General features: G+C 36.9%; 1 protein-coding gene across 5 annotated transcripts in view; it reads left to right on the top strand.

Annotated features, from left to right (window-relative positions):
• Positions 1-8232: 8232 nt before the first annotated feature.
• LOC118444474 (Krueppel-like factor 6) overlaps positions 8233-12361 on the top strand; it is a 312575-nt gene continuing 308446 nt past the window's right edge. For 4 of the 5 annotated variants that reach the window (XM_035872772.2, XM_035872767.2, XM_035872773.2 and 1 more), the window contains exon 1: positions 8233-10470. Coding sequence is in view for 2 of the 5 variants with exons in the window: in XM_035872767.2 (XP_035728660.1) it covers positions 10369-10470 (102 nt within the window). In the remaining 3 variants the exon portion in view is untranslated. The remainder of the gene's footprint in view (positions 10471-12361) is intronic. The other variant, XM_035872768.2, reaches the window with a different exon arrangement.

Below are 12361 nucleotides of genomic sequence, written 5' to 3'. Positions count from 1 at the left end.
TATAGTCTAATTTTTTTGTTTGCAACGAGCAAGACCTATTATTATTTCATTTAATTCTCGTATAAAATTTGTATTGTTATGCGCGGTTTTTTACAAAAGTTTTTATTTTCTTTTTCTTTGTTTTTTTGTTTTTTTTTGTTTTTTTTGTTTTTCTTTTTGTTTTTTTTCTGTTTTTTTTTCTTTTACATACATAATACCCTTTTAGAAAATTGTAAGTTAGATCGAACTAGAATTACTCGTGAATCCTCGTTACGAGTAATTTGATTTTTGATTTAAACTTTCAGTACATCTGCTCGACCATTTAAACCGTATAACCATTTAGACTCTATATACTGAATGGCGTATGAATTTGCATGCATAGAAATATATTATATTAAAAATTTTAATAGAAATATTAATGGACGAAAATAAATTTAAATTTTTAATCCATCCGGCATTATTAATTGCTTGAATAAAAAATTCATTATTATGCCTAGCACTATTTTTAATATATTTTTTTTTTTTATAATGTGAATCTATACGGATCGAATTGATATTACTCGTGGATTTTCGTGACGTGTATCTTAATTTCTGTTATAAATTTCAAGCCAATCTATTCAAACATATAAACTATAGAAGCGATACGTTTGTCGTATGCTCTCACAGAAATGCGTATGAATCTGTCATAAGAAAAAATAGATTGTATTTAAAAATATTCGTTCAAAAAAATTAAAGATACAAAGATCTTTCGTTGCATTCATAAATATAAATTTTCATTTATTCGCCATCTATGATTGCATTAAAACAAAAAATTATTGCAACAAAACTTTATGTTTATGCTCGACATTATAGTAATTATTTTTGCAACGTTTGAATTATATTTCCATTGATAATGTTATATTTTATAAATGTTTTAATTCTTCGAACTTACACATAAAAATTACCCATAAATCCTAATTCGCAATGAACTTTATTCTTCATATAAATTTCAAATCAATTCATCCGATATTTTAAACGATAGAATGAATACACACAGACACACATACAGTGAATACACATACAGAAACACATGTACACGCTCGTTCAGATTTTTATATGAAACGTAAAATTCCAAAATGATTTAGGAACACCCGAAGTAGTTTCTTAGTTAAGCGTCTGTTACAATATTTACTACGTCGAAGGACGATCGTGTCGAAAAGCAAAATGTCGATTCGCTAAAGAAAAGGTTTATCATCTTTATGACCTTGTATATCTCGAGTCACCATTTACGAGAATTCTATCCACTTTAGATGGCCAAAAAAATTTGCCGTATCTCGATACTACATTCGGTCTATAGGCTATTTCTAGATCACATCTTCCCTTAATACCGTTCGGTTTATCCACACCCCACCACCGCCTTCCCACCGCCCCGCACACGTGTCCGAATATTTACACGTACGTACGTAACTTACGTACGTCAGGAAATGACGTTCCGTTTCGATCGTGGCAACGATCGAGAACCCTAAAGGGTAGGGAAGAGGGTCCCCTTACTCCGAATCGACGGCTTTGTCAAAGTTATAGCGCCCAATTCACCGACATAAGGGTCGTTCCTGCGATGCTGGCTCCCCCATACTCGCGTTTCCTCATTTTCCCTTCCTTCATTTTATGTGCATTGCTTTTGATACGAAACTTTCTCCATGGGTAAGAGTGCACGATAATAACGGGTATATCTCTATCTATTACGAGCTAAGCAACAATATAGTGTTCGATAGATACAATATAGCGATCGACCACCATTCTTCTAAGCGAACGAAAACGTCGAGCTTAGGAGCCGAGAGATCAAGAGGTAGGTAGACGCCTTTGAATTTTTTTCAACCTCGCGCGATTCTCTCATTAGAGAGGATCACGTTGGATTACCAGGCGTTTTCAAAACATGCTACTCCGTAGATCCTAGCTTCGCTTTCCTAACTCGTTGGAACTGGCAGCGCGAATTTTCAGGCTGGCTTACACACGGCCATCTGTCTTGCGCGATAGGATTACGGGATTAAGGATTTTCAGCGTCGAGCCGTTAATAATAATCGTCGTTTGCCACCTCGACGTTGACGTTGGAAGGAAGGGGAGAAAGAGAGAGGGAGAGTGAGAAAGAGAGAGAAAGAGATTGAAGGAAGGAAGGAAGGAAGGAAACGTCTTTGATGATACGCGTTGTCGTATCGACGTTAATTATCCACCTCCCTCTTTCTCTCATCCTTTCAGACTTTCTATCTCTGTCTCTCTGTCTCTCTCTCTCTCTCTCTCTCTCTTTCTCTCTCTCGCCTTTACTCGAGTCGATCTAACAGAAGGAAAAGCGTCTCGCCGGTGAACGCGTTCAACGAGAGAAGCTTATTCGTCCTCGTCCTATAAATTCCAAGCTTGAAGGACACGAATGCTGAGTCCGATCGACGTAACCGAGGGTCGTTCGAAGAATAATAGTTGACACGAATTGTGATCGCAACTACGTGAACGCACGAAGGTGTCTGGGTTGCCTGTAGCAAAAGCAACGATACGGCAGCAGTAACATACCGCACCAGCTTGTTGTCTGACTATTGCGCAATATGAATTACGTCAACCATCGTTTCTCGTTTTGCTCCAGACACTGATCGTCTTTTAACCGCGAACCAATGAAGTTAACGTCAAGTATAACGATATCGATCCTCGATCGAAAGAATCGAGAAATCGTAATAGAAATAACAGTAGATAGTAGTTATTAGTTAGCTATTAACTCAAAGATCAGAGAAATTGTTTTCAAGATAAAACAACTAATATTTAAATATTAATAAACTTTTAATGAAATATTTATAAGTATTAAGTTTTTGCTTCAGAAATAAGTGCCATATACACATACAGATATATAACTTAATTGCTTATGATATAATTTCATTATAATAAATTATTTAAATATAGCGGCACTTACTTATGAATAAGCCACAATATTTAGCAAGATAATATTAATACGTTAAAATTTCTAGACTCGGCGAAACAACCATACGTTCTGGGTTATCTTTCCGTGCAATGTAACACATGCATACCCGGCATAACTCTGAGGAAAGTAGTTTTCCCTGGGAAAACTTGGAATTACTCGAAATTATCGGGCCGCTTTAAATTCGCCATACTTTAGGGATCGTCTCCAGCCTCCAGGTGTGCCGTTTCATAAGTATTAAAGTCGCGAGGCAGGTAGATCGTGGCTGAAAGGGCGTAGGATACGAATCTCCTGATTGGGCCATCAAAACGACGAGTCAAGCGAGACACGGAAAATGACGCGCATTTATTTTGCATACGTAATCGAGGAGGGCTAAACGAACGAAGACGTCCAAGTTCCAGAGAGTCCTCGGATATTACACCGAGGAGACCCTAGCTCCCCGAAAGAGGGTTAACGATCGGGTCATTGTACCCTCAGCTCGACGTGCCCTTTCGGGGCTCGCGCCTTGCCTTACGCAGCTTCAACGGTCAGCCTCGACGGACCGAACGAACCACTGACCGAAAATATTTTCAACGTTCAACGAGTTAACCATCTCGTATGCGGGTACTTTCAAAAGAATCTATTATGGTATCAAGAATGATCAATTTACTTCGGGTCAACCATATAAATTTCAGGATCGGATTTATTCATTAGCATAAGCGTAGATTATTACATGTATTTTTATATAAACTTCCAATAGACATACACTCACAGAGAGAGAGAGAGAGAGAGAGAGAGAGAGACAGACAGAAAGACACAAAATTTCGATCGATATTATTTTCAATTAAAACCAAATCGTTTACTCGAACCGGAAATGTCGTTCTTGCAAATAACATAAACGTTCAACGATAGACGACTAAGAAAACCGACGATCCCGATTTGTCCCTGTATAAGAAAGCTTTCGAGTCTTGGGCTACGATCCAAAAAGCGACCGCCATATTTATGGTCCCCGACGTCTTAACCCAGTGAGCATCGAACGTATCCGGAAAACGAAGTCGAAGTTGAGAGGTTACGGGAGGTCAGGTTTTGGCTTTCTCTATGTGTGTATGTATTCTCCGTAAGGAAACGCCGTGGGTAACGATTTTGGCACTGCTCTGCGATAGCTTTTCGTAGCACGCCTCGGCGATAATGTTCGAAGGGAAACGTGATTCGTCGATGACGATAATTCTGCAATCTAACTCATGAGCCGTCGTCGATAATGCAAGAGGAGCGGCGGAGGAGAAAGAGAGAAGAAGACAGTTTTTCTTTCCTTTTTTCCTTCTATTTTTTCTTCTTCTTTTCTTTCTCTTTCGAATAAAAGTTTTCCTTGGATGGAAAACGATAGAAAATAGTCGATTCGTTTCAAACGCATATTTCATTTCGAAATCTACGACCTTAGGACGCTAGCTTTCGGAAGGAAGTTTCCATTGGTGAAGTCCTTCGTGGGTATGAGAAATCTTGCTTGGAATTTTGAATAAAATACATTGTCCTTGTATTCGTACGTCTCTCGAAAAGGAAACGCAAAAGTTTTGAGATTCGTGCTCGAATGGAAATTTCGAAATAGGACATAGTGTAATTTAGTCTACTGTATGGCAAATTTTAGTTTACAGAAAGTTTCACCGACCTGAATTCGAAACGGGAAATATTTTCTATATCTATACTTTTTACATATATACCCCTATCGGATAGATCGTACGTGATAGATACTCAAGGTCCCTTCTTTTTTAGAGTTTCGAATATAAGAAATTTTATACCAAGTCTCACGTATATGTATTTCGAAAGAGATGACGCACATATATCGATTTTTCTTTCGTTCTCCTACGTCCAACGTTTATCCCTTTCTCTTTCTTTTCTTTTATTTCCTTTCCTTTTTCTTATTTCTTTTTGTCTTTTTTTCTCTTCGTCACCGAACGATAAATAAGAAAGTTCACTTGCAAATTGTTCATTCATAACGTTGATAACGTTCGAAAAACTCAAGATATGTATATTTAACATACTGAACGTTATAAAATTCGAATAAATAAATAAATAAAAAAAAAAGAAAAAAAAATTCGAAACGTAACCAAATACTTATCTCAGGTCGAACAATTGGTATACGCGAAAAGAATCGTTGTGAAATTCGTCATCGTCCGCAGTATTTCCGCAGCATTTCCACAGCATCGTCCGTGGTCAGCAAATATCAAAAGAACTGTGGCCAGTTCGGTCGATGAGACGATAACTCGAGGCGGTGATTCCTCGAACGGAAACGAGGTGCAGGCCCGATAAGAACATGCTCGTTCCTCTAATTCCATACGTTATAAACGCCTCTTACGTATCTAATCTAACATTCTTCAACGCTCGTCGTACAAACGCTACGTCCACGAAACGTGCTTTTAAAGTACGCACAGAATCCATGAATCACGTTGCTATAAAAAACGTGTCTCACTTTTTTGTCTCTCTCTCTCTCTCTCTCTCTCTCTCTCTCTCTCTCTGTCTCTTTCATGACCCCCCATCTCATTCCACCTCACACACTGTCGCCTTCAATCATTTCTGTTATCCATCGATGATAGCGAAAGAAACCATCACATTTGACTCACTTACGATTATTCATTTGCAAATAATTCCTCCATGCGGCATCGTTATTTCCTTTTGTTTGTACGATCGGATATGCGTCAAACAATAATCCACTCGGCGAATCAAGCTTTATATCGACTCCCTTCATAGTTAATCCTTGATACTCAACAAACAGCCATTATGAACCACGGTTTCCTATCAGACGTCGTACTAAATTATTTTCCACCTGCAAGCTGTTCTAGCCGCTAACTGATCTCTCGTTCGGAACAAGTTTCTATTTACCGTGCCATTGTTATAACGCTTGCACAACGAATCGATACCATTTTGTTATTCGTTTATTCTTTCAAGTGTATGAAACGAACTGTTAACAGTTTTCGTTGATGTATGTGTGTGTGTGTGTGTGTGTATAGAAACTGATATTCGATACTTTAGAATGACTTCGAAGTTGTGAGAATTAGAAGAAAATTTGTTTAACGGAACTTGTTCTACTAGTTTGTCCTTTATACGATTAAAAAAGCATTTTCTTATCGCTTCAACGTCACACGTTTGAATTATCCATTTGATTTTATTTTTTTCCCGTTTATTTTTTCATTTAATATTATTTATCTAACTCATCGAAAACTCTTTGATTTCAATAGTGATAATCTATCGTAGATATATCGCAAGCAAATATATCGTACTTCTCTGATTGTAACGAGATCCACCATAAGATGTTCAGTACTTTTGCATAAGGACAACCGTTATGATGGTAGCGTGGTCGTAAATACACATATGAAATATTTATACATTGTTATATAAACATTATTTATTATCCAATTTAGTAATTATTAGTATATGTTCCACTATATATATATATATATATATATATATATATATATATATATATCGTCAAGTGTGTAACGTAATTCAAAGATTAGATTAAATCGAAAAATTATAAGTAATATCGTTTTATTGTCACTCACCTTATTGTACCTACCTACGTATTTGTCGTTTTAAGTCATTAAGTTCATCGAAAGAAAGAAAAAAAAATTCCATCATAAGTTAAATAATTCATATATCATGGGAAACAAAAATATATTACTAAGCAGATACGTATTTATGTAGGATTACACATGCATTTTAACCACATCCGTGCTTATATAGTTCTGAATTTTATCTACTCGCTTCAACGTGTCCATGGCCAAGCCACAAAGCGTACTTACGTATATATCTACGTAAATATGCATACACGTACATAGGTACCTATATGTAAATATTTTGAAAGCTCAAAAACAAATTTAAGGATACGTTCTCCTCTAGCGTTAGTTCCTCGAACGGCATTTATTTACGTGACCTACTCGTGATTGAAAATGTTCGGCATTAAATACCCAACACTCTCGTAATATATCAATATTCCCGTTAGCAAGAGATAAAAAAAATCCTCCTAGGTTGTTTGAGAATAAGACATAAAAAGAAAAAGAAAAAGGTATAGAAAAGATGACGCCAAAAATAGACAAGGACAGAGAGGAAATATAGTGATGACGGAGATGAGAAGGGAAATGAAAGAAGATAGAACGATGATCGACCAGTTATAATGTTATATACGTTTGTTTACACGAAATTGTGCTTATCTTTGCAAAAGTAACGATTTTGTAAACAAAAATAAAATCAATATTTCCATGTTATTCGAAAGAAAATGAAAAAGAAGCTTTAAAAATGATTCATTGTTTTATTCTAAAAAAAAAAAAGGAAAACAAAAAAGAAGCACGTACTATGAATTGTAACGATTCGATAATTTATCGTACAATAATTATTATACAAATATGTTTCATTTTATCGGTAAAAAATTCTGAAAACTTTTATCAAAATGAAAAGAGACATTGCTAATATAACATTTATTTGATAAATATTATATAATATGTATATACATTATGTTTGTCATTTGAAGAATAATATAACATATTTGTTGTTAGTTAACTAACAAACAAATTTTATCCATTTTAATGGACGATGAAAAGTCACGTATATATATATATATATATATATATATATATATATATATATCACATATATACATATCTAGTTAATTTGTATCAAACAATTATTTATTAGTAAAAATATTTACGAAGGTTAGACGTGAAACAGGAATATAGAAAAGAAAAAATAGAATGATATTAGCGATATTATACTAATGTCGATTAAATTAAAACGATAAAATGGCCAGTAATAAAAACAATAAAAATGGTATGAGGAGTATGAGGAGAAAAAAGTTCTTTTTCTTGCTAAAAAAAAAGAAAAAAAGAAAGTAGAAGAAGAATAAAACAAAAAGGAAAATTAAGAACGAAAAGGAACGAACACGATAATTTTTCGTTAGACGAAATTCATTAAAAAAGAAAGAAAAAAAAAAAAAGAAAAAAAGATAAAAGAAATCTGCTTTTGTAAAGAGAGACAGAGAGAGAGAGAGAGAGAGTGGGAGAGAGACAGAGAGAGAGAGAGAGAGAGAAAGAGAAAGAGGAGAAAAAAAGAAAAGGAGCATGCGTAGGTATGTGCGTTTTAGAGAGAGAGATAAAAAGAGATTGAGAGAGAGAAGGAAATAGTGTGTCCGGGCGTCGCGACGCTACCGAGCAGTGCTGCCACGGGGACGTCGTGCGGTCGGCGGTCGCGTCGCCGGCGAGACACGAACGCACGTTCGGAGCCGCTCGGTCGTGTTCGGGTATCGTCGCACGGCGCTTATGGCAAGGGAACGTCAGTCACTCTTCGGCGCTCGCGCGGAAGGGTTTGTACGGTTTGCCGCCGCTCGGGTTTTCACGTCGGTCCCTAGCGGAGTAGTGTGTGTCGAGAGCGCAAAGAATACATATATCTCTCTGATGCAGCGCGTTTCTTCTTCCTCCAAAGCCGTCCCCGGCGTCCTCGGTTGCCGTCTCTTTTGATCTCTCGCGCGGTCGATCGAGCTCGGTTTTCGCGTCGAGGAAGGAAAGTGATATACGTATATACACACACATATATACATATATATATATATATATATATATATATATATTTACATCTCTCTCGACATATACATATATATATATATATATAAATATATATACACACACGAAATAGAAAGAAATAAAAAAGAAATATATATATTATATCTACATCTACATCTACATCTACATCTACGATCCATCAATAAACGTATATATATATATGTAAATATATACGCGCGAACGCACGCGGAATTCGGAAAAGCCGGCTTTTCAAAGAGGTAGTGGGGGTAGACGCGATCCGCGCGTGTCTCCCAGTGTATGACGTTTACGAGAACGTCGTGAGAGAGAGAGAGAGAGAGAAAGAGAGAGAGAGAGAGAGAAGGTGGAGGAGATATTTAAAAGGATTAAAAGGAAAATAAGAAGAAGGGAATCTATCTCTCTCCATTTAATTTTTTTTTTGGTGTGAAAACAATAACAAAGTAATTGACTTCGTCGTCATCGTCATCGTCATCGTCCTCGTCGTCGTCGTCTTCGTCGTCATCGTCGTCGTCGTCGTCACGAGGACCGAACGAGAGAGATTCTTCATCGTTGTCTGACAAGGGACGAAGAAGAACGAGCACGGCTACAACGCTTCTATCCGTCGCCGGCATTTTGACGTTTGTTTCTACGGTGTCCTTCTCCTTTTCTCTCTCTCTTTTTCTCTTTCTCTCTCTTTCTCTCTCCCTCTTTATCTATCTTTCTCATTATTATTATTATTATTATTATTCATTCCTCGAAACTGTTTTGGTTGAACGTTACGAGAAGAAAGTACAACACTCTCTCTTTTTCTCTCTCTCTCTCTCTCTCTCTCTCTCTCTCTTACTCTCTCATTCTCTCTTTCTACTCTTTGCTCTCAGCTCACTGATTGATACGAGCCAGGGGCACACTTCTCGTCGCTCGTATGATGGATACTGGCGCGAGTGACTCGTGTACGCGACGCCACTCGAAGCAGACAGAGCGTCGTCGTCGCGTCGTCGCACAGTGAAGTTTGCCCGCGCGTTCTATCTCTTTCCTACATCCCTCTTTATCTATCTATCTTTCTCTTTCTTTCTATCTGTCTGTTTGTCTATCTGTCTTTATCCTTCTATCCCTATCTTTGTCATCCTTTTTCGAAAGAGTGCGACGCGTAAGGAAGTGTGTCAGCATCGTATAAATCGTACTCTTGCCGCTCGTGGGAGTATCGATCGAAAAGGCAAAGAAGAGGAGGAGGTGGAGGAAGAAGAAGAAGAGGAAACGGAGGAGAAGTAGAAGAAGACGAAAAAGGAAGGAAAAGAGGAAGAGGAGAAAAGAAGAAGAAGAAGAAGGGGAAGAAACAAGCAAGCAAGCAGGAAGAAGTTACCGGGTGTTGTTTCTTCTTCGATGTTACGCGCACGTGTGCGTGCCGAAACGTGCCGTTCCTAATAACGTGTAGTAGTAGTTGTTGGTTCGTCTAAAAAAGAAATATATACATATATATATCTCTATATATAAATACATACATATATATATATATATATATATATAAACGTGCGCGTGATAAAGAAGATCCGCGATTACTCGTGCGACGATCAGTGATCGAGCATCAAGTTTTGGTTATTGTGCGTCGTATATAGTCGTCGTCATCGTCATCGTCATCGTCATCGTCGTTATTTTCATCGTTGCCATCGTCGTTATTTCTCGCAGCTATTAGCTCTAGTCTACAAAGTCCTCCTTCCTTTTTACTTTTCTTATTGTCATTATCTATCTATTTCTCTCACTCTTTCTCTTTCTCTCTCCCTTTTTTTTTTCTATTTCCATCGTTATCTCCATGTTCACCGTTGTGATCGTCTACGAAACTTAAGCAAACTTGTTCTTCAAAGAACGACGAATAAGAAGGAAAGAGAAATAAAGTCAACACAACGACGTCACGTAACCATGGATATCCTGCCGAGCGGGAACATATTTAGGGAGTTGCAGGACATACACGATACCGGATACTTTTCGGCCCAGCCGTCGCTCGAGGATCACTGGCAACAGGTAAGTCGAGCTCTGACTTTTTTCCTTCTTCTTCTTCTGCTTCTTTTTCTTCTTCTTTTGTTCTTTTTACTTTTTCCTCCTCTTTAGTAAACTGTCCGCCTTTTCTATCTTCTTTTTATTTTTCATTTCATCGTGTTTTTTCTCCCTTTTTATACTTTCTTTTTTTTCCTTTTTCTCTTTTTTTTTTTCTATCTTTCATCCACACCACCAATGGCGCTTCCGAGAGATAACGGTCGATATTTATCAACCATTATTTTGCAATTTAAGAAAAAAAAATACACACACACGCACATATATATATATATATATATATATATATATATATATAGTTTCATGACGAGACACGGGAAAGAATGGATCATTTTTCTTTCTATTTTTTCTTTCTTTCCTTCTTCTCCTTTCCTTCTTTACATATCATGTAAAATAATTGCGTATCTTTCTATACTACTTTCATTTATGAAATAGAACCGGAGAGAGATTAATTATCATGAATACGGAAAATACGAAGAATTTATCTCCTTTCTCTCTTCTCTCTCTCTCTCTCTCTCTCTCTCTCTCACACACTTTGAATCGATTCCCGATACGAGGACTAGGACTATGACGGAACGACCTTGGCTCGAGTGTAATAGGTCGGTGAGTACGTTCAGTGACGCGCCGGGTCGGTACCATAGACGCCGCGCGTCCCGTTTGTTTACGAGTGTGCAATGACCTTACGCCGATCCGGGCCGACAAGAGCGAGTGAGCTGCCTCGTACGCAAGAGAGAAAGAGAAAGAGAGAGAGAGAGAGAGACGTTCGCCCTGCATTCGCTGCATCTCAGATGAGAATATTGTGCTTTTCGTTTCTCTCTCTCTCTCTCTCTCTCTCTCTCTCTCTCTCTTTCTATCTGTCTGTCTAATGACAGATATTTTCGTCTTTTTCTTTTACGAGAGATAACTCCATATTCCTAATTTCTAATCTCCTCGATCGAAGATTTAAATCGTAATAGCCTTCGATTTTCAAATATGATTACGTATGTTTCTATAGGTTGCTATTATTATTATTGTAGTTATCGTTCTTTTTTTTCCTTATGTTTTCTCCCTTTTTCTTTTTTCTTTCTTTTTTTTTTCCTACCCTTTCATAACTAATCGTGTTATTTTTAAAAAATTTATCTATCTAGTCGGCTAGCTCTCGACCCTATAGCAATATTCAACGTCGAGATTATTATAGTTCCTTCGATTGCAATTAACCTGAAATCATTCGGAGAAAGCGAACTGTCAGTCGACGACGCAATAAATCGATGACATTATAATATACATACCTAAATACATATGCATACGCATACACATACACACACACACACACACATATATATATATATATATGTGTGTGTATATATGCTTTGCGTTCTTTCGCTTATTGCGTCGTCGTTCGATTTAATTGAAATTAAAGGAAAAGGAAAAAATATTAGAATCTATTGTACGAAATATTATTATTTACATATATTATATGTAATATAAATTATTTATTACAACAATATATATCGATGTATGTAAATTATATAATTATGGTTTCTCAATACATTGTAATTACTATGAACTATTTTTCATTTCGATATAGTAGTACTAGGTAACCGGCTTTAATTATCCTCTCACAATTTCCTGACGCGTTTAACAATACGATATAGGTAATACACACAGACACACACACACACACATTATATATATGTGTGTATGTGTACATTGTTTCGATATAACCTCGTAGACCCGAGTCACAGAGCAGAGTTAGGTCGACCTTTTGCGGTGAGAGTGCACGATGGCGTAGAGCTGAATTATTTGTTTTAGCGGGTAAATTAATTCGCGAATAAAACGCGTATACTCGCTTGTTTCGCCGACGATATCAAATATCTCATGC

Source organism: Vespa mandarinia, chromosome 23 (assembly GCF_050613455.1).
Source record: "Vespa mandarinia isolate Hongniang chromosome 23, ASM5061345v1, whole genome shotgun sequence".
NCBI lineage: Eukaryota > Metazoa > Arthropoda > Insecta > Hymenoptera > Vespidae > Vespa > Vespa mandarinia.
Note: the sequence above shows the minus strand (reverse complement) of the source record. Positions and strands in the feature narration are given on the sequence as shown.